The sequence below is a fragment of the Arabidopsis lyrata genome, assembly GCF_000004255.2.
Source record: "Arabidopsis lyrata subsp. lyrata unplaced genomic scaffold ARALYscaffold_4, whole genome shotgun sequence".
Lineage (NCBI taxonomy): Eukaryota > Viridiplantae > Streptophyta > Magnoliopsida > Brassicales > Brassicaceae > Arabidopsis > Arabidopsis lyrata.
This window is the reverse complement of record NW_003302552.1, coordinates 21,583,815-21,609,480: the sequence shown is the minus strand read 5'-3', so window position 1 is coordinate 21,609,480 and position 25,666 is coordinate 21,583,815. Positions and strand designations below refer to the sequence as shown.

Here is a 25,666-nt window from a genome sequence, read left to right as displayed (position 1 = left end):
AGCATATTGAGTTTCAATCATTTTCAAGAAATCAGGAAAAACAAACAAGACATCAGACTTTGCTTTTAAAAGATATATCCAAGTTGCTCTACTATGATCATCCACTATAGTTAAAAAGTATTTAAATCCATCATGAGTTTCTTTTGAAAAAGGACCCCATGTGTCTATATGCAAAAGATCAAATGAAGAAGAACATATGTTTTGATTTGCATTAAAAGGTAAATGTTTTTGTTTTGCTAAAGGACAAACTGAGCAATGATGAATCTTATTCTTATTTATAGGTTTTGTTAAAGACAGTACATCAGTGAGCACATCAATTCTAGATTGAGATGGATGCCCTAAACGAGTATGCCATATATGAGAATCTACTGAAACAGCAGAACAAGTAGGAATAAGACTACCTGAAACTTCAAAAGTAGAATGCTGTTGACTAGACTCCAGAATATAAAGATTTGAGACTTGACTACCCTTTCCAAGCATCAATTCCCGAGTAAGATCCTGAATGAAACAGGAAGTTGCAGTAAAACTGACTATAGAATTCAAATGTTTAGTTAACATGCTAACACTCAAGAGATTAAATCGGAAAATAGGAATAAACAAAACATCATGCAAAAGAATGTTTTCAGACAATTGAATAGATCCTATTCCGACAATACTCACAGTAGTTCCATTTGGCAAATTCACATAGGTATTAACTAGATCCTGGAAAACTAGAAACATAGTCCTAGAATTAGACACATGATGAGTAGCCCCAGAATCTATTACCCATGAACTTGGAGAGATATCAGTTTCAGAGTGTTTTGAAGTAAGCATGTCATAATAAGTATTTGGATAAAGTGTCAGAAATGTACCAGATATCTGTGAAATACTTGGTACGGAAGTTGAAGTAGAAGCTTGAGAAACTGCAAGTGTAGGTGTGATACTAGAGGTGTGAATCTTTGAACTAAAGTAGGAAATGATCTCTTGGATTTGATCTGTTGTAAGGTTCTCCCCCAAATTCTCTGAACCTTTGAGATTTGAATTAGTAATGCCATGTAGAGAAGTCATGTTTGCACTAGGAGTTGTAGATGGATTCAACTTCTGTAAAACAGTAGTAGGTGTAGAACCAGAAGCAGGAGCAGAAGCATTAGGTGGAGTGAATTTCTTCTTTCCTGTCCAGCCTGGTGGATATCCATTAAATTTATAACAGCGATCCTTAAGGTGTCCTACAGCTCCACAATAAGTGCATACATGTCGAGGTCTCTGTTGATGATTCATGGCATTAATACTTCCATCTGTGACCATAGAAGAATCATTAACTGCAACTTGAAATGCAAAAGGTGCAACATAGCCTTTTGTAGAAGATCCCACAGTTCTCTGACTCTGATCTTGATCCAACATGTTGTATATATCACTCAAACTCGGTCTATTCTTCTTGTTGATGATTTGACCTCGAATGTTGGCATAAGAGTCATTCAAACCCATGAGAAATTGTATGATACGGCTTGTTTCTGCATCTTCCAGTAACTCTTCAACTTTTCCACAGTTGCATTTGCAGATTTTCTGAGATTTAGTACTTGCTAAGCGTTGCCACAAAGTCTTCATCTTGGTATAATAGGTGGATAAATCCATTGAACCTTGACGTAATGTGAGAATATCCTGTTCCAATTGATACTTGCGAGGTAAATTACTGATGTGAAAACGCTTCAACAAATCAGTCCAGATTTCTGCAGCATCGTTGAAGTAGAGAATACTGTCATAGATTTCTTGGTTAACCACATTAAGAAGCCAAGATTTAACCATATTGTTGCAACGATTCCAGAGTTTGTAAATCGATTCAGATTCATCAGGTCTAGGGAGAGATCCGTCTATAAAACTCCACTTGTTCTTAGATTCCAAAGCTATAGTCATCGCAACACACCAACTGTTGTAATTGGATCCATCTAGTTTATGAGTAACGAGAGTTAAACCTGGATGATCCGAAGCATGAAGATAGAATGAACTGTGAGAGCTGTCGAAGGATTCAGATCCTGAAGAAATCTTCACAGCTGAATCACGAGCCATGTAAGTTCCAGAACTTTGCTGATTGACCGGAATAGCTCGAATTTCATCGCGATGTGGAGAAGGAGCTGATCGGGAAGCAATCGGAGTGTCTGGATCCGGAGAAGAAGCTCGATTTCTGGTTTTGACACCTTTCTTCGCCATTAGAGAAAAGACGAAGCTAAGAAACCGAGAGAGAAGAGAGAAGAGAAGAAGAATGAGAACAATCGATGAAGAAATCGATCGGAAAAAGCCACCGGAGAGTTTGTTACGTTCACCGGAAAAAGTTTGTTACGCGGAATTGCTCTGATACCATATTAGAAAGACAAACTAAATAAAGGCTTTCTCATTAATCAATGAATGTTGTACAAAGTGAGATTATATACAAATCATAATGAGACTAAACCGTATAATTAATCTAACATAACCGGATAAAGGAAACCGGTAATGTGGTATACTGTATATATCTAATAATGTTGAGTATCACAAAAAGGAAATTTCCTTTTTTTTTGTAAGGTTGATCATTCCCACAAAAAGGAAATTTAGTTTTGGTTGTTTCCTTTTTTTTTCTCTGAGATCACAAAAGTAAAGCAGGAGCCATGAATGTTTTGGTTGTTAGAACCACCAGCGCAACGCTATCATATCTTCAATCTTGATTCTGACCACTACGTCTACAACTCCATGGCTATGTATGTTCAGTTCCGGAAAGAGCCATTAACAGTCGGAGGGAAGATTGGCACTTACCGCCTACCGGGGATGTTTTTTTGTGGTATTTGTTTTGTTTTGAGGATTATAGCAATTATGCAGAGAAGAAGCAAAGAGGAAAAGTGTTTATGTTTGGTTCTGTTCTTCTGTTGATCTGCCTTTATGTAAATCACATAAGTATGCAAAACAAATCTCTTTTCCAGAAAGGGGCTACTGTTATTCAGGCTGTACATGCTGTTTGTGCTGATGCAGAACATCACGGAGCTCTTTCTCTAGCCTCAGCATCGCGATGTCAAGAGCAACCGTAGCTTGGTTGTAAACATCTTTCTCCTTCTGGTTGGTTTTGATGGGTCAAGCTTTGAAACCCACAAGAACTGATTGAACTTCATACAGGAGGGGCTTGAAAGAATTGATTTGCTTCAGACAGACCAGCTTCCGACACCGTGGACTGGTTTGTCTCCCAACTCCGGATTCTCTTCATAGCTTCTTTGAATCTCTCCTTGATCTCAGAGAATCCTGCATCTTCCACTTTCGTATCAGCAATCCCAAATGTTGACAAATGCGACTCTAGGTCACTTAGGAGCTTTCTCAAATTGGCATCCAGGTTATTATCAGATGCCCTCAGTGCCTTAACAACATGGTGACATGCCTCAAAGACATGATTTTTCTCTCCGGAAACAGGAAGCTTGGATTCAAACTCTGCCATACCCCCAAACCAAAGACTAGAGCCTAAACTCAACTTGAAATTGACTAGACAAGTAAATACACACGGCATCAGAGAGAAAAGTCAAAAGTAGAGATGGGGGAAGCAGGAAAAGATCTTAACTAGTGGAAACAGTTTGATCAATCCATGAAGATCGTATAACTGGAGAAGTTTTCTGATAAACTAAGGGATGTAATATAAAGTGACTACTAGGTAAGCTTGACCCAAGAACTATACTTGGAAAAAATCTTAAGTCATCTCGGAATGAAGTAAACAGAGAGGAAGAGGAAACCCCACATGAACATAGTAAAAACCATTACTACCTTAGCTTAATCCAATTGACATACTTATGGTAAAAGATCAGTGATCGTGAAGTCAAGAAAGCACTTGATCGTGAAGCCAAGAAAGCTCTCCAAGCGCCAAATATGATTGAAGTCTCCCATCTCAATGTTACATATTATAATACCTGGCAGCGGTTTACGCCATTTATCCTACAAAGTATAACTCTGTTGTTGCCATGTGGATTCCATACTCGATCTTAAGATCTGTACATCTTTCCATTGAGATGAGTCTTGTTTAGCTTTTAATATCATCTATCTTATATATCACCTCTTTTTTTCCTTGAAAAATTAAGTACTTATTCCTGTATTTCCAAATATCCTGCATCAACCATTAGGTGCTACCGATTCCTCTCGACATCAGTTTCGGAGAATCCTTTAAGATTTAAAACGTGAACTATATAGATCTAATCCGCAATACATTATAGCTTACCACTACTTCACCGAAGTACTACTACGTTGTATTAATCTGTTTTCGATACCTCTACTACATACATGGACACGAAAAGACGACACATTGAAAGTAAACTAATTGTGAGCTAACTTGCTCTAATATTATTGAACGAATTCATTAAATGGAATGGTACGGTACCTTCTGAAAATAATTTTATTTGAAATCTTAGGATATCATTTGCTGAATTTGTTGATGATAAGATAAATCCATATAGATTTGAAAATATATATTAGTATCAAAGTAGATCTATATAGATGTGAAAACGTTATAAAACGTCCATCCATCGAAACCTACCTACAATTTTAGCCGTCTAAACTTTGGTACAAAGCGAGAGTGACTACCGTATCTTCCCGCAAGACGCAAGTCGTCCTCTAGGGTCAATGCATCAAACCACATGGTCAGACCACTGTCGTCTCCACTAAATGCAACTGGGAGCTCAAATCGACAGAGAGGGCACGAGTTATGACTTGTGAGCCAAGGAATAATGCAAATCATTATGGTATAAATGGTTGCATGGCAATTTCCTAGCAGATTCTCCAACCACGAAATCTTCTCTACAAATGGCGCATGGTAAATTAGAATCGTCTGAGGAAGCGCAAGACAACATTGAAGATGAGATCTCAACGGTCGGAAGAGATTCCATGGAATCGAGAAATAGAGATTCCTCGTCGTCTTCGAAGTCACTAGGACCAACTTCAAAAGGGGTCGAATAAGTGAAAGAAGAAACGATATTGCATAGAGGACAGTATGGAGGAGAAGCAGAAGGCGATGAGAGAACCCTAAGCATTATGTTACATTCTGGACACGTGTAATTCCGCATCTCCAGTTGGTATTGGGTAGAGGAGGACGACATTGAGAAGTTGGTGGTTGAGGAAATTTAGAAGAAGAAAATGGGATCTCTTTAGATTCTTATAATCTAATGGAAATGTTTGTAATAGGAAAGAGAGGTGCGTATCTTTAAGTTTTGGTATTTTTTTCTATTCAAAGATTAAAAAATTTATGAGCGTTAATTTGATCATATGGTATTGGTCAAATTGTATTGATTTTTTTTTACCAAAATCTATCTTATTTCCCTTTATATCTTGATACTAGGACCAAATTATTTGCTGTAAGCAGCTGTCAAAATTGATTAAATGTTTAAAATTTAAAATTCCAAACACATGAATTTACCAGTAATATAAACATAATCTAAACATATTGGTAAACTGATATTGAATGAGTGCATAGTTTAAACTTGAACTCTAGTGGTTTCTACTAATGTTGCCGCCATGTCAAATCCGGATTCATACGTAAAATGTAGACTACAAAATAAAGCATTAGCAAGCACTTTTTTCTACAAAAACTACGTAATATTGGATAAATTAAAACTACGTAATATTGGATAAATTATTATTTTTCTGTAATTACAAAAAAATATGGGAAAATTAGCCTCAGTACCACTTTTTTCAAAAAGTTTAGGCCCAGTACCACTTTCTGAGTCCACTTAGCATCCATACCACATTCGTCATCTGGAAAGACGAAACTACCCTTCTGGCTGCGTCAGGAATGTGTCAGGGGAAGGAGCTACAGTCTGCCGTCCTTTTTCTCTCTCCTGGCGCATTGGTAACCGTTTTCGTCCCTCTGGTTGGTAAAACAAAGTTGTCCCCGAATAAATCCAGATCTTCGTAGTCTCCGAATTTTCTGCCGTCCACAGTCTCTCTCCTAACGCATTGGTAACCATTTTCGTCCCTCTGGTAAAACAAAGTTGTCCCCGAGTAAATCCAGATCTTCGTCTTCGGCTCTTTGGCGGAATAAAATAAAGATCAAGTTGTCTCCAAGTAAATTCAGATCTCTGGCTGGTAAAACCACATCATCTGGCGATAGACAATCAAGAGAAGTTGTCCCCGAGTAAATCCAGATCTCTGGCTGGTAAAACCACATCATCTGGTGATGGACAATCAAGAGATCTGGACTTATTCTTGGGGGACATCATTCACTTTATTTCATAATTATTGTCCATGGTAAATGTAAACTGCATTTAATGCAATGTTTTGTCCTTCTTCTCTGACACAAAGTTGTCTTTCAGACAAAGTTGTCCTTCTCTGACACAAAGTTGTCCCCGTTTCCCAACCGGCGTCTACTGTAGCTCCTTCCCCTGACACATACCTGACGCACAGAGAAGGGCAAAATCGTCCAAGAGTTGCCACACAAACACCAAATGTGGTATGAATGCTAAATCTATTTCAAATGTGGTACATTTGCTAGGATTTTCCCAAAATGTGGTACATTTGGCAAAATTCCCAAAAAATATTATTACCTTTTTATACACTAAAGAGTAACAGTGTTGGTAGTACCTTTTGTTTTTTGGTTAAAAACAATGTTGGTACTTGTAGTTACTTGTTGACAAATATTTTTTTCAGTTAAAAATGTTAATAGAGATTTATAAAAATATTATTGATCTATATATATATATATATATAATTAGAATTTTCAATCTTACATTTCTTAAAAGTAAAGATTAGAGATATTAATAATTAATTGGTAGAATTGATGTAACCAAAAATTGTGGCGCCATCTCATTGTGTCATCTGTCTTGGTTTGTAAAAGTAAAATGCCAATCAAATAGCAAAAAGTCGCTTTGGCCGAGTGGTTAAGGCGTGTGCCTGCTAAGTACATGGGCTCTGCCCGCGAGAGTTCGAATCTCTCAGGCGACGAATAATTTTTTCCCAAATTACTTCCAATTTCGTCCTTAAACATAATTATCATCTGCCGATTCTTTTTTTCTTTTTCTCCGGTATGAATCAATCATCATCATCTTCTGATTTCTTCAATCCCAAGTCTTATTTATAAAAAAATCTTCCGATTTATTCATAAACAATTAAAGCACTAAAATTCACAAAGTTTTATTTATTCATATCCTCGCTTACATGAACAACCACAAAACAAAGACAATTAAAAAGATCCCAAAAGCATCCATCACCATCACGAAGAAGCTTTCTCAAGCTTGGAAGCTTCCAAATCCGCAGCTTTTTTCAGAAAATTATTCTCATCATCATCTAACACCATCGTAATCGGACAAGACCCAAGCCCATCAGCAATCGCAAGCACGATCTTCTTCATCTCCGATCTAAACTCCTCCAGATCCACAGAACCGCTCTGGTCCGTATCAAATTTCTCGAAGATCGAGTCGTAGAGCTTCGTAAGCTCATCCGGAGGAGTCACCACATCGACGCCAAAGTGTGATTCAAGCAGCCTCATCGATTCAAACGCCTTTCGTAGCTCTGATCGCGATAAAACGCCGTCTTTGTTCAGATCCAGAGCCGTGAACCTCTCGTCGACGCTTTTTTTAAATTGCTCTTCGTCGTCTACAAAAGATCGTACCGTTGATCCATCGATCACTACTACTCCCATTTTCTTCAGTCTTCAGTTTTCGTTTTCCGTTTATTTAGAAAAATAAATAAAGATTGCCGCATTGATAAAAATAAGTTTCAGTCGGTGAAGATAAGAATAACCGTACTATATTAATATAAGTGGGCCAGTTACAAACCAAGTTTTTGTTTATATTGGGCCGATACTAGTGGTCCATTGATTGAGTAACAAAATATTATTGGGTTCATTGCATAAGACTTGTGGCACTAGACTTTGAATCTTTCATTGTAGAAAATTTGGTTTTGTAGATTTTACATTCTTGATTTAAAAATAATAATTGAACTCATGTTATGTTAGGCAAGCCAAGTGACGCCATAGATGACGCCCTGGTCTCGTAGCTTTACAAAGAGATTCATAGACTGCGCCAAGTGTCAACGCACGCAAATTTAAAGTCAATCATTGAGCCGACACTTCCTCTCGGTGGGTTGGTGTAGTGTGGTCAGACTCCGACCCCTTTTCTCTTTTCGCACTCCCACAAATTTATTTTTTGCTTCGCCCATAACTATATTCTTTTAGGGAATAAATATTGAAAAAAATAGATTTGAAGTTTCACCAACCACGGCATGTAGGATGGTAATTAGTATGTCGCAGTATTACAATCTCTAATATATAAAAAAATAAAATTTAGAACAAAACCAAATGGAGCAACTCGTATCGTATGTCATAACCTGTTCGTTCCCATATATATGAGCCATATAATATGACATAATCACATTGAACTGTAGAAGTATAAAACGATCTATTCCTCTCACATATTTCATCACCAGTTAAAACTAAATCCACGAACTTCTCGACACGACAACGCGCATGCAATCATCACATAAACTTACATAAACAAAAACCAAAGTTTTTATTTAAAAAAGAAATCTTTCTAAAAAAGAGAAATAATGCTATATAAATCTTAAGAGAGTTAGGAAACAAATGGTAGTGGAAATCACAATCACAACAACGCTGAAAACTTAAATCAGAACAAACAAAATGGGATCATGGAGGATTAATCTAATGGCGACATCAATAGTTTTAATCATGGTGGTGGCTATGGTGGTGGATGCCGGAGATGATAAGGCGAAAGACAAGGAGGAGTGTACGGAGCAACTGGTTGGTATGGCCACGTGTCTTCCTTACGTGCAAGGACAGGCAAAATCTCCAACGCCGGACTGTTGCTCTGGCCTCAAACAAGTTCTTAATTCCAACAAGAAGTGTCTTTGTGTGATCATCCAAGATAGGAATGATCCTGATTTGGGTCTCCAGATCAACGTCTCTCTAGCTCTTGCTCTTCCTTCTGTTTGTCACGCCACTGCCGACGTCACTAAATGTCCTGGTTCGTATATTTGCGTCCATTAACCATCTCTCTGCAATTTCACGATAAAAGATATATTTGTTATTTGTCGTTGGATTACTGAATTATTTTAGATATTTAGATTTTTTTGCTCACTAAATGTAACTCTTTTTTTTTTTTTTCTTAATCTAACTTTTAGGATATATAATCTAAAAAAATAAAAAATTGTTGATTGTAGTGTAAGACTTTTTACATGCATGTGTTAATGTTTTGCATTTTTAGATGACTTCTTAGTTGTACGTGAGTGTGAGTTGTGAGCATTGCTTGTGAGTTCTGAGCTATCATCCTTTGATTAAAAGGCGTTATATTTCTAATTTAATAGGTAACTCAAAGTGACTAAAAAATGCAAAAATCTACCTATAATATAACATTCTGTGAGAAAAGTTGTGAAGTAATTAGTCATATGTAGTTATGTACATAGGTATATAGAGCATATTTAAGAGGAAAAAAAAACAAAGTATGCATATATATATTTTCCTAGTAAACAAGCTTTTAAAATTGATTATAGATTAAAATTAGCAAACTCATAATTGTTTGGGAATGGTTGTTTTCAGCTTTGCTTCACTTGGACCCGAATTCTCCAGATGCCCAAGTCTTCTATCAGCTAGCTAAAGGTTCAAACAAAACCAGCCCAGCCTCTGCTCCCACTGGCTTGGCCTCTGGGCCCACCAGCATGTCTCCGACAGCAGGATCCGATGATGGTAACAACAGTGGTCGAACAACCTCTGTGCCAGGCAGGAACAACGCTCAAAGCTTCTATAAACAATGGCTAGGGCTCGAAGTTGTTGTCCATTTCTTCGTAATTTGTTATATTTTCATCCTCGTATAGATAGAGAATAATAACGAAGAGTGAAAAGTATGTAACGTTGATTTTGTGAAATTGCGGTGACGCTGAGTTTTGCAGTTACTGTTTCGATTAGTATATTTAATTCTAGTTCGTGACAACTCTTCTTGATACGATTACAAAATCAGTATATCACTATTAACTAGGTTTGACGTTGGTTTTCTAAATGACTCAAAACACATTGAATTGGTTGCTAAGAGCATGTGCAGTGATGAATTTCTCACTCAAGTGTTTCATGTAGAAAACAATAAAAACAAGTGTCTCATGTGGATTTAAAATAGACTCTAATTAGACTTAGCTTAGAGTCTCAGATGTTAAAGGACGCCAAGTTACATTTGACTCGAAGACTTGTAAACCGATGAACGAGTCCAGTCCTTCAATTTCGAATTTAATGAGTGTCTAGTGTCTACTAGCAAACCTATTGTCTTAATTATTTTAACAAATTAATACTGTATAGCTTAAAATTGCTGGTAAGAGCATTTTTAACGCAGAACTCTTAAGCAATTCTTAGATGATTCTTAAGTTTAATTTGATTTAAATTAAATGATAGATATTGATTTAAGTTAAGGAACATTTCTTATATAATAGTCAAAACACATGCTAAAAAACGGCCACGTGTCAAGATGAAACGGAAAAAAATAAAGAAGCTCAAGATTCTCTCTCTTCTCCTCCTCTCTCTTTCTCTCTTTCAGGTTTCTCCTCTCTGGCTTGGAGGAGATTTTGCGATTGACCTCTTCTTCTTCACAATTCACTTTCCAGTTTCTCAAAATCTTAAAATCAATCTCTCAAAATCTTAAGTACTTTGTTTCTTTTATTTCTTTGTCCCAATACACAAAACAGTAATTATGAATCTCTTGTATATCTTTGTGCCAATACACCAAACACCAATTATTTTGTCACATGTCTTCTTTTTCTGCACAAAACCAAACACACAAAAACCAAAACCATATCTTCCTTTTCTCCACAAAACCAAAACCATATCATGTATGATTTAAAATTTTTAATTTGCAACAATTATTAAGTTTTCTAAACATAAAATTGTTAATTTTATTTTATTTTTATATTACTATTTTTTTTTCTAAGAACCATATGTTAAGAGCCTACCATTAAACACACACAAAATCCAAGTTACATTTTTTCTTTGGGTTTTAGCGTTGGTTTAGGAATTGAAGTTCAAAAAGAAATATCTTCTAGTAAAAAATATCTTGTAGAGTTGTAGTGATTTTGAGAAATATCTTTTGGTGTCAACAGTCAACTCATCACCGAAAGCAAAATGTTTTTCCTTTAAATTCTGTACACAATAAAACATCACTATAATAATTAAAAAAAAATTGGGATGAATTGTAAGCAAGAATGTTTTTCATTTTCATTTTTATTTACTATATTTTAATTCTAAAAGCAAAAAGTCTTAACAAAAAACAAGTCGAGTTCAATAATCAATATGAAAAAATGATTCTCATTTTTGATTTACGAAATTGAATTTTTTTAAAAATATTTGAAAAATAAATTTAACAGAAAAAAAATGGTCGGTCATACAAAATAAAGAGGGTGGAAAAATGACTTACTAAAGTCTTTATAAAGTTGATAAACTTTTGTCTATATTCGAGATCTATTATTGTACATTTTTTTTACTAACAGAAAAATCAAATCAGAACATCGATTTTTTTTTGGAATTATTGAGTTATTTTTAGTAAAACAAAATGATCCCTTTTTCAAAAAAAATTGAAAATCCTTTTAAGAAGTTGGAAAGTGAAAAATTTTATATACAAAAAATGACTTATCAAGAAAAGAATTAACAGTCTTGATAAAATTTACTCTTATTATTAATGGACCAATTGAGCGAATGAAGATAAATGATGTTGACATTCGAGAATCACATGTTCTCACAATTTTCATCACCAAATAAAAATAAGTCCATGAACTTCTCAACACGGCAATGGATGCAATTTCACAGAAACTTACACATACAATAAACCAATATTTCACTAAATAAGAGAAATAATGCTATATAAATCTTAAGAGTGTTAGGAAACAAATAGTAGTGGAAAATCACAACCACAACCACGCTGAAAACTTAAATCAGAACAAACAAAATGGGATCATGGAGGATTAATCTAATGGCGACAGCAATAGCTTTGATAATGGTGGTGGCTATGGTGGTGGATGCCGGAGATGATAAGGAGAAAGACAAGGAAGGGTGTACGGAGAAGCTGGTGGGTATGGCCACGTGTCTTCCTTACGTGCAAGGACAGGCAAAATCTCCGACGCCAGACTGTTGCTCCGGCCTCAAACAGGTTCTTAATTCCGACATGAAGTGTCTTTGTGTGATCATCCAAGACAGGAACGATCCTGATTTGGGTCTTCAGGTCAACGTTTCTCTCGCTCTCGGTCTTCCTTCTGTTTGCCACGCCACTGCTGACATCACTAAATGCCCTGGTTCGTAGCTTTACCTCTCTACAATTTCACGATATAATCTTTGCTACGTGGTGTGAGTATTGGTAAAATATTTCTTCTGAATCTATCGGTTAGTTATCTATCTATATATATATTTGGATTAAATTAGCTGATTTGGTGGAATTTTGCAAAAAAAAATACCATAAAGTTATCTTATTGGTTTAGTTACTTAAAAGTCATTTGTGTTACCATGTAAACCAAGAGTAAAACATGAGTAAAGTTGTGAAGTAATTAGTCATTTATATCTTTTCTTAAGAATAAAAACAGAGTATGTATTGAAAAAAAACAAGTTTGAAATTGATCAGTTGCAGACTCATAAATTTGTTTGGGATGGGTGTTTCAGCTTTGCTTCACTTGGACCCGAAGTCTCCGGAGGCCCACGTGTTCTATCAGCTAGCTAAAGGTCTGAACGAAACGGGCCCAGCCTCTGCTCCCACTGGCTCGGCCCCTGAGCCCACCAGCATGTCTTCGACCCCAGCATCCGGTGATGGTAACAACAGTGGTCGGACGACCTCTGCGCCAGGCAGGAACCACGCTCAAAGCTTCTCTAAACAATGGCTAGGGATCGAAGTTGTTGCCCATTTCTTCGTAATTTTTTATATTTTCATCCTCATTTAGATAATAACAATGAAAAGTGAAAAGGATGTCACGTCGCTTTTGCGGAATTGCGACATTTGCGGTGACGTTGATTTTGGGCAATTACTGTTTTGACTGATGAACGTAGTTTCACTTCGTGACAACTCTTCTCAGCTTTTTTTTTGTATGGCGCAGCATAAGACACGAGCTATAGTTATTATTATTCTTTGTCTCGTTTGCTTTTATCAATTTTATTTAAAATCTTTTACGTGAGTTCGTTGAGTCTAATTGTTTGGTTTGTCTTCATTGCATGCATTCACACGTAATTGTTAATTTTTTTTAACACACACACGCATACGTAATTTCATTTACGTTGTTAGCCTCTTCTCGACGACAGATTAACTGGAACTATTATGGTATCTATTTAAAAAAAAAAAAAAAATTATGGTATCTATTTGATACTCTAAATAAACATCAAAACAATATGCACCAATAAAGAAATCAGAAAAAAACAGAACAAAGAAAACAGATCAGAGGGGGATAGGATCCACAAAAAAAAAAAAGGAGAACGACAAGGCAAAAATGGAACATGATCATTGAATTGAAGGCACAAACAAAATCGTAGATAGATATCCAAGTTGCAATACCTTTAGTTACATATCAATTGATATTAATATTGGTGCACTTGACAAGTCCTTATTTTTTGGGGTATGTATAAGTGTAACCATAAATTTGATATTAATTTCTAATAGTTCAAAAATCAGTTTCTATGTAATCAATCAAACCGGACTACTGATCAAGGACTTCAATTTTATGATTCATCCAAGAAAGAGTAAGGATTACAGGAACTCAACAAAAGTTAGTTGAACATTTCGACAACCCGAATTTAGGCTAACTAATTTATATAAACAAGAAATTGCTAAATGATTCTCTTATTACAAAAGTAATTCTATACAAAAAAAAAATAGAAAAAAATATTCGTTTCTGGCAGAGACAGGTAACAGCACACAGAACCAAAACATATTCAACTATAAATAGATTTCGAAGAATCTTGATGCTACCTTTTTTTCTTATACTATCCAAAAATTTCCCATAACCAAATCGGCAAATCCGTAGAGCAATCACATGACCGCACAGTTTCCTATATTATCTTCTCTGCCTCTCTCTCTCCATGAAGTGAATTGATTTTTCTTTTCCTTTTGTTCTGTTTTTTAATACTGGTCAATAATAATAAATTCGAAAAAGAATGACGTATTTACACGCAAAAAATAATAAAATTAGTGTCATGTAACACGTATTAATATTTAATACTGTACAATGATGCAAGTTTCTCGTTAAGCTCACACAAACTTTCTCATTCACCGTTGTTTTTTCTTTTCCTTTCTTATTCTTATTCCCGTTTCTTTGGGACAATCTCTATTGAATCAATTCTAAACAAAGGCTTTGTTGACTCAAATTCGATTTTGGGATCGAAAGTTTCTTCCTTTTGACCCTACAGGTACGAAAGTTTGTTCATTGCTCGTTTCGAAATCTCTCTTCTCTTCGACTCTTCCTCAATTTCTTCAATCCGAAAGTTTGTATTTTTAGATGCAATTTAATCTATTCCAGGTTTTGGGTTTTCCAAATTCTTGATGGGTTTTGCATGCACGTCTTTGCAGGTTCGAATCGTTGAAGGAAAAAAAAAGATTTTGTCTCTTTTGCAAACAATTGGTTGATGACGTCATCGGTTACTGTCGGAATGGAAGAAGAAGAAGATCCATCGACAAAACCACTTGGAAGATTGTCTGTGTTCTATTATGGAGTTGGACATATGCTTAATGACATTACTGCTTCTTGTTGGTTCACTTACCTCCTCTTGTTTTTAACCCAAATCGGTCTCTCCCCAAGGTAAAATCTTCTCCTGAGTTTTTTTTTTTGTCAAAAGTTCTTCACCTTAATCTGTGAATCAGTGAGATGAATCGATCTTTTTTTTTTCTGAAGGGATGCTGCAATTGTCATGCTCTCTGGTCAAGTTGCTGATGGTTTTGCTACTATCTTCATTGGTGAATTGGTAACTTCTTTGGAACTTAAATTTTTCATTGTAGTCTGAACTGAGATAAAATGATCTTTTTATCTTACAACTTTGTCTACTTCATATGACAGATTGATAGATTTGGGCATTTCAAAATTTGGCATGCTGCAGGATCTCTATTAGTTGCTATCTCATTTTCCTCTGTTTTTGGCGGTTGTTTCCCTTGTTCACTCCTCCATAGTAACTCTTCAACTGTCGAAACATTATCGTATTGCATGTTTGCAGCTATCTTCAACGTAGGATGGGCTGCTACTCAGGTTTCTCACATGTAAACAATCTTTCTTTTTTCTTTAGAACTTCTCTTTAGGTTGATCTCAAGTTTACGCAGTGTGATGTTCATTTTTCATAATCTTTATGTTCTTTAGGGCTATGGTTAATTGCATTACATTGAATTCAACAAGCAGAGTAGCACTAACAAGCTCCCGTAATGCGTTTAGCATGGTTAGCTCTTTCCCTTTGGTCTTATTTAGGCTCTTTAAAATGTCTTTTTAGGCTTATGTTTTATCATTTCCATCAACTGTTTATTCAGGTTGCTAACTTAGGGTTATACGCGATTGCTTTAGTTGTATTTGGTGTTAGCAAGGCCGTGACAAAGGAAAATACCGAAACTCAGGTTTGTGCTTCTATTGACTTGTTTATGTTAATGCCTTTTGATATGATTCTAAGTCTGCCTAAGTCTACAGTATCGTTGGATTGCTTATTCATCCATCACCGTTGGCTGCTGCTTTGTGGTCATATTTCTTATGGGGACAAAGGAACCAAGGTAATGCACACTTTTCTCTGAAATGCTTATATCAGTTTTTAGTTTTTACCAACGTTTCATGCATGATAGATGATATTTCTATTGAAAATGAGTTGCTTTTATTTTATTTTCAAAGGATGAAGATAAATTTAAGAGAGACTAGCCGATCAAGAATACCATGGTCTTATTGGTTCCGTAAAATTCTATACTATCAAGTTGCTATGGTTTATCTCCTCACTCGACTAGTATTGAATGTTTCACAGGTTAGTTAGTTTATGTATCTTTCATGCTTTGCTTCTTTTGTACTCGATCAATACTTACAATTGAGGATGACTTTAATATTTGCAGGCATATCTTGCTTTCTTTGTTATTGATGATTTGCAAATGGCTCAATCTGCTAAAGCTCTGGTAAAAGAAAGAGAAGCACTGCACTTAGCTTTCATCTCTATGATCATCAAACTATTCTGATCAATGCTTAATTTTTAGATTCCCGCAATAATCTACATCTGCAGCTTCGTTGTATCGGTTATGCTTCAGGTTGCAACAAGTTTAAACGCATTTATCTTCTTCGTTTCTAAACTTTTTTGTTTTGTTTTCTGTCTGTTATGTAACTACATATTCCATTCAATGTAGGAGATTCCTTGGAATGGAAAACGCCTCAAGGCATATTATTGTGCGGGTGGTATTATTTGGATATTCTGCGGTATATCAATCCTCTTATTGCCCAGAAGCATTAACTCTTACATGTATGCGATCTCTGTCTTTATCGGCATCGCAAATGCATTAATGCTGGTAAGACACTCCTTTGTTATATCTGAAGTCTTCATGTGTTTACATGGTACTAAAAGATCCGTCTTTTGATTATCACAACTTTTACAGGTGACAGCAATTAGTATGCAGAGTGTGTTGATTGGTTCAGAACTCGGTGGATGTGCTTTTGTTTGTGGGTCATTAAGCTTCTTAGACAAAATGTCATGTGGGCTTGCCTTATATGTTCTTCAGTCACATCAAGGTAATTTTTGTTTTTCTTTCTAATAATATCTTATTATCGAGAAATTGTTGGTGGAAGTGTGATGTGGAAAATGGTGCAGGCACTTCACCAAAGGTCGATGTAAACATCAAAGAATATTTTTACTTCTCGGTGACAAGATATGGGTTAGGACTTGTTCCAGCTGTTTGCTCGCTTGTTGGAGTTGTTGTAACATATTTTATGGAACTCGATAGCACAATTCTAAAGCCTTTGTGTCAACCGCTACTACTAGAATGAAAAGAAGGAAGATACGCAACGCTTCTGGTCTGGTAAACACATATAGCTCAAAACTTGGTTACTGTTTGACAGTAATATGTTTCAGTCTGCTAGTTTTGGTCATAAGTATAGGTTTATATCACACTGCGACAGGCAAAACATTTGTACAAGAATTACTTCAAGTCACTAAAAATTAATGCAAGTTGATTTTTTTCTTCATGTTATCTGTCCTTTAATCGCTTTCTTCACTGAATCTTCCTTGTCTGATACCCTGAAGATGAATAAAGAATGAGTCTTTAAAAGTCTTTCTAATTAGTACTCTTTGTTTTGGTTTTCATTAGAAAATCAGAACATAGATAATTGATGAACACATAAAGGTAAGAGTTAAAACTTAATCCATTACATAGTCTCTCTATTCTCAGAACATAGTCTCTCTATTCTACAGATTCTGAGGAAAAAAAGATTGATTCACAAAGCAATTGATCATACTGCACCATGTTTTGGATATAGATCAATGTTAAGTTATTTTTTGGTCATACTGCACAACTATCTTCTTTTTATTTGGTGTGGTGTAATGTTAAGTTCTTTCATTTGGTTATTCTCTGGCCTTTTGAGACCGGGAAGATAAATACTGATGAAGTATGAGTAATGAGCCCATAAGCTGATTTTCATATTTCTTTTGCTTTCACGTAAAGATAGGAAAATACAATGGAGAACCATCAAAATTTTGTCTTTTTAAGCAGTTACTCATGCAAACCTGTTTGTGGTCTTCCAGCTTATACTGGTTGATAGATATATTGAATGTTATACTGGTTGATAAACGGAGGAAATGATTCAGTTTTTTATTTCTTGGCGAAGCTGACTAGATCTAGCCATGTTGATGCTCTCAGGGAGAAACATCTGCTCCATTTGTTAGGGGTCTCAAGCAGAGCACATAACAAGTAGAGAAACAGAGCAAAAAGATAGCAGAGCACAGAAAACAGAGCTAGCAAAGAAAAGAAAACAGAACACGCGAAACAGAGCAAGTAAAGAAACAGGACACGAAAAACAGAGGATGAGGAAGAAACTGAGCAAGTATATGAACCTCACCAAGAAATCTTGGGCTGATTCATTTCATCCTTACAAAAAAACCAGCTGAGTAAACATCAAAAAGTATCTTGCTAAAGATCTCAGATTCTTGTTGGAATGACTACCATCGCTGAAACTTGTGATCAAGCGATGGACATGGAAGATGTGCACGAATACATGGAAGCCAAGTTTATGAAAAAATAATTGCGTCAGTCAGTGTTTTAATCGATGGGACAAAGTCAAACTCTGCAACACTGACGACACCTTCGCTAAAACGATACCGTGTCGTCTAACTGCGAGTTCTCGTCAAAGCCCATTTACGGCCCACGTAAAACCCGATGCCATTTAAATCTGACTGCGAATTCCGTCGAAGCCCATTTATGGCCCCACATACGTAAACGATGCCGTTTCACTCCGACACTAGTTTAGGTCGTTTTTCACCTCCCACTAGTAATCCCGGGAAATTCTCTCATCCGCATGAGCTCCGGTGAAAAATGGAGGCCAAGAGCAAGAAAGCAGTAGCCTCTCGTCTCTGCTGCTTATGCAACCTGCGACGTCCCGTTCTCAAAAGACCTAAAACCCTTCAACAGGTAACTTTTCAATTCCTCTTTCTTCTCTTTTCGCTTAGAATCTTGTTTTTGGGGTTTTAGCTAAGATTTTGAAAAGAAGCTTGGAACAAACTTGTATACTGTAAGATTTGGCTCTTCTATGAATTGCATTGTTTTGGATATGATCTTTATGTGGAATCGAATCAAAATTATCGAACTGGTTCGTTGGAATTGGATCAATATCGAAAGTGAAATTTTTTAGTTTCCCAGTCTATTGCTAGTTGCTAGAGCTTCCTCTTTCGGTGTTGTTATTTATGAGAAGTGATTGAGTATGTGTGTTTAAAGATATGCAGAGAGTGCTTCTATGAGGTTTTTGAGGAGGAGATTCATCAAGTCATTGTTCAGAATCGTTTATTCAAATCCGGTGAACGTGTTGCTATAGGTGCCTCTGGTGGAAAAGGTTATTGTTTCCCTTTCAAAATTTCTAAACTATTTCCGAATTCCTTGGATTCTGATTGATCTTTTTGGTTACCATCTTTTTCTTTAACATACTGTAACACCTTTAGATTGTTTTTGCAGATTCTACCGTTCTGGCATATGTGTTATCAGAACTAAACAGACGCCACAATTATGGGCTGGACCTCTTTCTCTTGTCTATAGATGAAGGGATTACGGGTTATCGTGATGATTCTCTTGAGACTGTTAAACGGAACGAAGTCCAAGTAAGCGTCTTTTTGAATTTCATGTGTGTTAGGTGATTGTTTTATGGCCTTTTTCATTTGATGGGTTCTTTATTTTTTTTGTTCCAGTATGGTTTGCCTCTCCAGATTGTTTCATACAAAGATCTGTATGGATGGACAATGGACGAGATTGTGAAAATGATCGGTTTGAAGAACAATTGCACTTTTTGTGGTGTATTCCGTCGACAGGTAGGGAGCAGTGCAGTTTTCTTTTTGTTGTTCAACTTACAGTTTGTCAATAACTATGCATACCACCAACAATCTTGTGTTTAACTGCTTTTGTTTAATTCATCTGAAGGCACTTGATCGAGGAGCTGCCTTATTGAAAGTAGATAAGCTAGTCACTGGACATAATGCTGATGATATAGCAGAAACCGTTCTCTTGAACATATTGCGAGGGGATATTGCCAGGTAAGTATTTGTTGATGATTTTGATGGAAAATGAAAATCTCTCTCGTTCTTCAGCTAGTTGATATTTGTAACATTGGCAACTGTAGATTAAGTCGGTGCACATCGATTACTACTGGTGAAGATGGTCCCATTCCAAGATGTAAACCTTTCAAGTATACGTACGAAAAGGAGATTGTCATATATCCTTCACTAAGTAATCCTTTTGTTTTGAATAAATGATGATTATATATCACTAAAACTTGTGAAGAAAAGATATTGTGATACCTTAACGTAGCTATACGTATGCTTATTTCAAGAAGCTCGATTACTTCTCCACCGAATGTAAGTGTGCAATTATCAACTTTTTGTAGGGTTTTCTCTGTTCTTAAGTTATAGTTTCTGATCTCTAGTTATTTTATGGCTTAAGACAACTCTTGGTTCTTTTGAGTTTGCAGGCATATACTCTCCTAATGCATATCGTGGGTTTGCCCGTGAGTTCATCAAAGATTTGGAAAGAATAAGGTTCTTTCTTTACTTTTTTTTTTTTTGTGTTAGTATCCGCTACAATCACATAAGCAAAGTAGAGATCTCTAACTACACAAAGTGCAGGCCAAGGGCGATTCTGGACATCATAAAATCGGGTGAAGATTTTAGAATTGCGACAACCACAAAGATGCCTGAGCAAGGGACGTGTGAGCGATGCGGGTATATTTCTAGCCAGGTGAGACCTTCTCTTATCTTATCACATCAAGTCAATTGTTATGCTGAAGAGAATTAGAGTTAATATAGTGTTTGCTTGTTTTGGATTTTACAAATGATATGCAGAAATGGTGCAAAGCTTGTGTTTTGTTGGAAGGACTGAACCGTGGTTTGCCTAAGATGGGTATTGGAAGACCGCGAGGCGTAAATGGTGATCATAAGATGGAAACAAAGAAGCCTGGATCTGTTGCAAAATCTATAGAGAGCAAACAATGTGGATCTCTGGATTTCTGAAATTTTGGGAAAAAAAGCTATGAAACTCACATAAGTCATAGTGAATGATTGATTATATAGACAAAAAGAAACTTCTTATAATTCCTTTCATAAACTCCTTGTAGATCTTGTTGTACTTTTGGTTTTTCCTTTTGGGTTATTGTATCTAAATTCTAAAGTATTTTATTATGATACAAATATGTTCATAAATTTCAATTTTTTTTTGAGTTTGCCAATTAGCCAAACATAGTGTTTATATAAAAACATAAACTTTTTACATAAAAAGAGAATTTTATAAACAAAGAATCAAGGCAAACAATCTAAAAGAAAAACAAACAAATTCATCAACTTTCATCACCAGCCCAATTACTCTTGAGTTTAGGCCCAGTAGGCCCATCTTCACCATAAACTTCATCAGGAATCTTCTTCACAAATTTAACAAAGGCCTTTTTCAAAAGCCCAGGCAATATCCTCTCAACACTCTTAACTTCATCATCAACATTATAATCAATCTTCGGTCCCCACTTCCTGAAATAATTAACCCACGGCGGCTCCACCACTCCTCCGCCGTCATACTCCGCCGCAATCACCTCATACCCTAATCCCGTATCAATTACCTTTTTACCCTTCGCCGTATCATTCCTAATCCCAACCCCATCGTCTCCTTGCAACACCAATCCAGGTTTCGGATACATCGCGTGTCCATGAAGCGAAGCGTACGCCACAAACTTGTTACTTCCTCCTCCTCCTTGGAACTCTAAATCGCAAGCGTCGACCCAAACTCCACCGCTATGCTGCGATAAGAACACTCTCCATAGCTCTCCGGTGAAATTACTGATCCGTAACGTCGTGTGTTCCCAATCTCCAATGTGTTCTCCGATTCTCCCCAATGGTAGATTCACGAATTTGACTTTAGCTCTTGCTGGTCCATTGAAAGGGTAAAAGATCCAGATTGATATGTCTGTGAATGTTGCTCCAAGCATTGGTTTGATGTGAAGATACACTTTTGTGCTTTGTAAGTCTCCTTTTTTGACTCTCTCTTTACCATTTTTGTCTATTGGAAGATCTAGCCAGTATGATCCATCGTTTGATCCGCCTTGTGGAAGATTAGAACCGTTTGATTCGATAGGGATTGGTTTCGATTCTTCGCCTTTCTTGTATAGTAAGGCTCCGTTGTTGAAGTACCAATTGACAGAGGAAGGTAGATATTCTTCGTCTGGATGGAAATAGATCCATGGAGAATAAGTTTGGAACAATTCTCCGATTTGGGACCCATTTGGCATTGTAGAGAAGTCCAATTTCGTGTTCTTTAAGCAAGATAAAGCTGGAGGAGGAAGAGAAGAATTTTGGGTTTGGCAAGTAAATGTACCTACAGAGACACCTGTAGCTTGTGTTCCTCTTGTGGTTGGTCTTAGATTTGAGATGTTGACTCCGTTTGTGCCCCATATCCATGTATCAGCTTCACATTGTTCGGTTAAATCGGATCGAACGCAGCTTAGTTTGTCTAGAGATGGCTTTTGTGAGGAGTTTGTGACTATTAGACCAACGGCTTGATATCCATCAGGAGGAACGGGCTGCCAGAAATACCCGGTTCCGTCTTGTTTGATTTTGAGCGACTCGGTGTTTCCTACGAGGGTGTAATCTACTGGTGGTTTTAAGGTGTTGCTTGAGAGATCTCTAGCTGTGAGTACCCAACCGAAAAGTTTACGGTTGTTTGGTTGAGCGTAGTAGCCGAGGATGCAGAAACCGGAAGGGATTGAGGATGGTTCAAAGAATGTAGCTCCGAGATTGTCTGGTCCTCCTTCATAAGTGGACCAAACTTTGTTGAACGTCGAAACTTGACTAACTTCGAGACCACCACCCAAGTCAATTGTTCGTTTCGCAAAACCATCATCACCTGATGATGATGCAAGTCAAATCAAGATCATCAAACTAATTGAGAGAGAGCGAGAGAGATCAGTAAGAACTGATGATAATACAAACCTTGAGAAAAAGTAGGCATTGGTGAGGGAAACTTGAAGGCAGTGTCGACGGGAAGTGCTTTGAGAAGCTTCTTTGATGCATCTTCAAGAGATGGATCCGAGATTGAAAGGCAGTTTCCCATTTTTCAGATAGCGGAAGGGAAGAGTTTATAATACAGATATTTCAACAGAGGAAACTTTTTGTTCTTGTTTTTGTTAAAAACAGAGGAAACTTGGAGTCGTGGGTTATATATAAAATGTACTATCTTGGTGTTCTCATAAAGAAATATAGAACTTAATAAGAAAGAGAAGATAAAAGCCACAGAGAGGATAAGTGTAAAGCATATTCTTCTTTGTGAATGAAAAAAACGCAAATTTAAACGTATAAGTCAAAGCTGATCGATCTAACGGAAGGTGTCGTGCAAGGTTTTATTCTAAATATACATAAATTTTATCATATCCTTCTGTCTTCTTTTTCTGCAAGTTACAAATCGTGCAAGGTAGCACTTGATAAGTTAATTAGTGACAACGACTCGTTACGTTTTTATCCAACAAGAAAAACGTGTTGCTTAATAAAATATTGATTGATATGACTTTTTTTTACCACAAATGCAAAACCATTTATTAGTCTTCAATAGTTTACATCTTAAGAACGCTATTACGTTCAATCACAAAGGTTGTCCCAAACATTTTCTAAAGAAATTTCGGAAAATCATGTCACTTTTCATAGGCATTGAGGGTTAAGTCCAGGTCCGCCATAGAAAATGTAAGTTCCCCACCTTCGGCTAGAGCCAACCTTGAGGTTATAACATTCAGGCCGAGTAACTATAGCTTCAAGATTTTGAGGAGAGGGTTTGATTGGATAATTAGCTTTATCGATGTACTCTATGCTATTGATGTAAGCCGCCTTCTTAAAACCTTCTTCCGCGAAATGGCCACTCCCCATTTGCGTACTCGTGTGTTCCTTTTGGCCACTAGCATCATGCGCAATTTCACCTCCCCAAGCGATCATCCGTGCTGAGTCTGCTAGCTTCGGGACTAGAAAGCTTGGCCAGTATCCAACTTGATATGTGTCAAACTTAAGCCACCAAAGTCCGGTATCTTGTTCCTAAAATTTTGTTGTAGCTTAATTTAGTGATGACCTTCTTTTTGAAACTGTTATAAGTTGTGTTTGTTAAGTACTTTCTAGATAAATTATACCTTCTCAATAGTTAGAAGGAAATCATATTGTTTACCATTGTAGGTCGAGATACTGTTGAAAGCTGCACCAAGGGCAACATCTTTATTCACTTGAACAAAGCCTGGACAGTCAAGATTGTAGCAGCTGTTCTTTCCATATGAATTGCTCTATATATGTTTTATCAGAAAATATTAGTAACCCTTCATCAATGCATGACAATTTTAATTAAGATTAATAAAATAGGGAAACTTGCCGTCCAATAGGTGAAAAATCTTGTATTATTGTCACCGTACATACAATGAAAAATCTATCATAAAGAGTAAATAAAATGAAGTTAGAAATAGTAGTACTTCCGAATACATAAGGTGGTATATATGAGTATTACTTATTATCGATTCAGAATTGAGTTAAAAAATCAGTTAATTTTGCAACAACGCGACACTATATCCTAGTTCCTAGGGCCAATTTTTTACGTACAAAAAAGCCCCACACACATAGAGAAGTCTTAACCATAGCAAAAACAGTAGTACCTGCCAACCAGACTCCAAAGTGTTCAAACCATTGTCCCAATCTCCATTGACGACCCATGTTTGAGCCAAACTAAACTCGGTCGTATTTGAAACGTCTGGTTTCCATATACTTATACGGCTCTTGCTGCCATGGTATTCACCATAGTCCAGGTGCACACTCGCATGCTACAATTAAAGGAAGGGATCCAAAATTATATAAAATCAATCGTTATAATAGTTAAGGGTAGCTCTTAATAGTTTTACTATAAAGAATAAAAATTAAAGAGTCAAAAATATTTAGTTATAAAATGAAGCACTTTTTTCAAAAAAACTTGCCGGGGCTATGTATACATACCTCATGAACTTCTTTTTGATCATCGGGGAGGTGATAAGTAGTTGGAAAAATGGTTGGTGGGTTCTTTCTTCCATGAGTTTCGATGGAATCTGATCTTAAAAGATCATCTCTTGTTCTTCTTCTGATAGGAATAGTGTCCTCAGGACATTCACCTTTTGTGCGCCACAATTGATGTATAATGTCTGTCTTGTTACCTCCAGTCTTGTCCCTTATCGAGTCACTTTTCGGCCACATCTTCCCCGAAATAAACCAGAAGCGTTTGAGCAAAACGTAGAGGTAATATGATTTGAAGAGTGAATAAAAAAAAGTATTACAAAAAACCTGAATGGTGTGGTTTTTGAGTAAAGGATGATCAAAAGCTGGTTGGTGATATATCCATACACAATCAATTATATCTCCATCTGGACTCTATTCAATATAAAAATTAAAGCAAAACATAAAACCATTTAGCCAAGAAAATATTGGGAATAGCAAACCAGAGTTAGTTGACCAACAAAAAAGCAAACCAGAGGTAATTAAAAGTAGTAATTGTGAATACATGGATAGATTTAACGGTGGGTTTGTTGAGTTGTTTCAACCGTTGTTCGATTTTCTGCTCATGTAAATCAGAAAGTTTGATCTTTCCGGCCAAAGTAATTCCGACTACAAGATCTATGATCACCCAAAGAAGGAGGAAGATCACTGTCTGATTAAGCATCATTGTTAGTATAAGCTCACACTTTTGAAATAATTGTTGGAAGATAATTGGGACATGGTACATATATATATGGGTTTTTGTGTTGTGTACTTGTGTTATATTTGTAACTTGTAAGAAATAGAACATTCAACTTTTTTATCAAATATAAAAAATATCTTTAAGAATCTAAAAATAAGAAAAGTGATAACTTATATTAGTTGTTTCTGTATATTTAGTATTAATAAAGAAAAACTTTTGTCAGTAGATTTAAAATATTAGTTCTGAGGATTTTTTTTTTGTCTATTTAAAGAGACTACTAAATTAATCACATAAATATACAGCAATAATTCAAATAAAACCAAAATATT

At 36.2% G+C, this 25,666-nt stretch overlaps 8 protein-coding genes and 1 non-coding gene across 12 annotated transcripts; 5 read left to right on the top strand and 4 right to left on the bottom strand.

Moving 5' to 3' along the window:
- Window positions 1-4,521: 4,521 nt before the first annotated feature.
- Window positions 4,522-5,105, bottom strand: LOC9316171 (probable E3 ubiquitin-protein ligase RHC2A). The gene is given in 3 exon segments (XM_021029686.1): window positions 4,522-4,581; window positions 4,583-4,708; window positions 4,710-5,105. Coding segments are annotated over 3 exon segments (549 nt in total). The 5' UTR covers window positions 5,073-5,105.
- Window positions 5,106-6,830: 1,725 nt separating this feature from the next.
- Window positions 6,831-6,912, top strand: TRNAS-GCU. Its single transcript has one exon. It is a non-coding gene; the product is annotated as a tRNA-Ser (tRNA).
- A 164-nt stretch (window positions 6,913-7,076) lies between these two features.
- Window positions 7,077-7,685, bottom strand: LOC9318025. Its single transcript, XM_002880056.2, has one exon. The coding sequence runs from the start codon at window positions 7,607-7,609 to the stop codon at window positions 7,181-7,183; it is 429 nt and encodes a 142-aa protein (XP_002880102.1). The 5' UTR covers window positions 7,610-7,685; the 3' UTR covers window positions 7,077-7,180.
- A 725-nt stretch (window positions 7,686-8,410) lies between these two features.
- Window positions 8,411-9,911, top strand: LOC9318024 (protein YLS3). The gene is made up of 2 exons (XM_021030048.1): window positions 8,411-8,948; window positions 9,521-9,911. The coding sequence occupies exons 1-2, from the start codon at window positions 8,606-8,608 to the stop codon at window positions 9,793-9,795; spliced, it is 618 nt and encodes a 205-aa protein (XP_020885707.1). The 5' UTR covers window positions 8,411-8,605; the 3' UTR covers window positions 9,796-9,911.
- A 1,867-nt stretch (window positions 9,912-11,778) lies between these two features.
- On the top strand, window positions 11,779-13,113 carry LOC9318023 (protein YLS3). Its single transcript, XM_002881911.2, has 2 exons — window positions 11,779-12,246; window positions 12,608-13,113. The coding sequence occupies exons 1-2, from the start codon at window positions 11,904-11,906 to the stop codon at window positions 12,880-12,882; spliced, it is 618 nt and encodes a 205-aa protein (XP_002881957.1). The 5' UTR covers window positions 11,779-11,903; the 3' UTR covers window positions 12,883-13,113.
- Window positions 13,114-13,823: 710 nt separating this feature from the next.
- On the top strand, window positions 13,824-18,179 carry LOC9318022 (major facilitator superfamily domain-containing protein 12). Of its 4 annotated transcripts, none has more exons than XM_021027301.1 (14): window positions 14,181-14,338; window positions 14,499-14,727; window positions 14,821-14,890; window positions 14,983-15,179; window positions 15,277-15,352; window positions 15,441-15,524; window positions 15,595-15,674; window positions 15,790-15,916; window positions 16,002-16,061; window positions 16,140-16,190; window positions 16,287-16,445; window positions 16,533-16,665; window positions 16,745-16,952; window positions 17,790-18,179. In XM_021027301.1, exons 2-13 carry the CDS (start codon window positions 14,555-14,557, stop codon window positions 16,918-16,920), a joined length of 1,386 nt encoding a protein of 461 aa, XP_020882960.1. In that variant the 5' UTR covers window positions 14,181-14,338; window positions 14,499-14,554; the 3' UTR covers window positions 16,921-16,952; window positions 17,790-18,179. The 4 variants fall into 4 exon arrangements, with proteins under 4 accessions (XP_020882958.1, XP_020882960.1, XP_020882959.1 ...); XM_021027300.1 differs by having other exon boundaries at window positions 17,758-18,179; XM_021027299.1 differs by lacking the exon at window positions 17,790-18,179 and having other exon boundaries at window positions 13,824-14,413; window positions 16,745-17,143.
- Window positions 18,180-18,312: 133 nt separating this feature from the next.
- On the top strand, window positions 18,313-20,827 carry LOC9316169 (cytoplasmic tRNA 2-thiolation protein 1). Its single transcript, XM_021027303.1, has 10 exons — window positions 18,313-18,557; window positions 18,861-18,975; window positions 19,095-19,237; window positions 19,325-19,444; window positions 19,554-19,666; window positions 19,753-19,845; window positions 19,947-19,987; window positions 20,101-20,167; window positions 20,255-20,366; window positions 20,471-20,827. The coding sequence occupies exons 1-10, from the start codon at window positions 18,462-18,464 to the stop codon at window positions 20,636-20,638; spliced, it is 1,068 nt and encodes a 355-aa protein (XP_020882962.1). The 5' UTR covers window positions 18,313-18,461; the 3' UTR covers window positions 20,639-20,827.
- On the bottom strand, window positions 20,826-22,984 carry LOC9316168. The gene is made up of 2 exons (XM_021027298.1): window positions 22,601-22,984; window positions 20,826-22,514 (listed from the first exon to the last, which is right to left on the bottom strand). Exons 1-2 carry the CDS (start codon window positions 22,719-22,721, stop codon window positions 20,962-20,964), a joined length of 1,674 nt encoding a protein of 557 aa, XP_020882957.1. The 5' UTR covers window positions 22,722-22,984; the 3' UTR covers window positions 20,826-20,961.
- A 188-nt stretch (window positions 22,985-23,172) lies between these two features.
- Window positions 23,173-25,380, bottom strand: LOC9316167. The gene is made up of 7 exons (XM_021027302.1): window positions 25,161-25,380; window positions 24,944-25,030; window positions 24,623-24,856; window positions 24,289-24,453; window positions 24,012-24,065; window positions 23,779-23,925; window positions 23,173-23,686 (listed from the first exon to the last, which is right to left on the bottom strand). The coding sequence occupies exons 1-7, from the start codon at window positions 25,320-25,322 to the stop codon at window positions 23,303-23,305; spliced, it is 1,233 nt and encodes a 410-aa protein (XP_020882961.1). The 5' UTR covers window positions 25,323-25,380; the 3' UTR covers window positions 23,173-23,302.
- Between the last annotated feature and the right edge of the window lie 286 nt (window positions 25,381-25,666).

Bases quoted from the DNA above. Each gene is read 5' to 3' on its own strand.
- LOC9318025 (XM_002880056.2), bottom strand. From the start codon at position 7,609: ATGGGAGTAGTAGTGATCGATGGATCAACGGTACGATCTTTTGTAGAC.
- LOC9318024 (XM_021030048.1), top strand. From the start codon at position 8,606: ATGGGATCATGGAGGATTAATCTAATGGCGACATCAATAGTTTTAATC. The intron at 8,949-9,520 runs GTTCGTATATTT...GGTTGTTTTCAG, and splicing joins CGACGTCACTAAATGTCCTG to CTTTGCTTCACTTGGACCCG.
- LOC9318023 (XM_002881911.2), top strand. From the start codon at position 11,904: ATGGGATCATGGAGGATTAATCTAATGGCGACAGCAATAGCTTTGATA. The intron at 12,247-12,607 runs GTTCGTAGCTTT...TGGGTGTTTCAG, and splicing joins TGACATCACTAAATGCCCTG to CTTTGCTTCACTTGGACCCG.
- LOC9318022 (XM_021027301.1), top strand. From the start codon at position 14,555: ATGACGTCATCGGTTACTGTCGGAATGGAAGAAGAAGAAGATCCATCG. The intron at 15,180-15,276 runs GTAAACAATCTT...TATGTTCTTTAG, and splicing joins GCTACTCAGGTTTCTCACAT to GGCTATGGTTAATTGCATTA. The intron at 15,353-15,440 runs GTTAGCTCTTTC...CTGTTTATTCAG, and splicing joins CCCGTAATGCGTTTAGCATG to GTTGCTAACTTAGGGTTATA.
- LOC9316169 (XM_021027303.1), top strand. From the start codon at position 18,462: ATGGAGGCCAAGAGCAAGAAAGCAGTAGCCTCTCGTCTCTGCTGCTTA. The intron at 18,558-18,860 runs GTAACTTTTCAA...GTGTGTTTAAAG, and splicing joins GACCTAAAACCCTTCAACAG to ATATGCAGAGAGTGCTTCTA. The intron at 19,667-19,752 runs GTAAGTATTTGT...TGGCAACTGTAG, and splicing joins TTGCGAGGGGATATTGCCAG to ATTAAGTCGGTGCACATCGA.
- LOC9316168 (XM_021027298.1), bottom strand. From the start codon at position 22,721: ATGGGAAACTGCCTTTCAATCTCGGATCCATCTCTTGAAGATGCATCA. The intron at 22,515-22,600 runs GTTTGTATTATC...CATCATCATCAG, and splicing joins AATGCCTACTTTTTCTCAAG to GTGATGATGGTTTTGCGAAA.
- LOC9316167 (XM_021027302.1), bottom strand. From the start codon at position 25,322: ATGATGCTTAATCAGACAGTGATCTTCCTCCTTCTTTGGGTGATCATA. The intron at 24,066-24,288 runs GTACTACTGTTT...TCTTTATGATAG, and splicing joins CTTTGGAGTCTGGTTGGCAG to ATTTTTCATTGTATGTACGG. The intron at 23,687-23,778 runs GTATAATTTATC...ACAAAATTTTAG, and splicing joins TCCTTCTAACTATTGAGAAG to GAACAAGATACCGGACTTTG.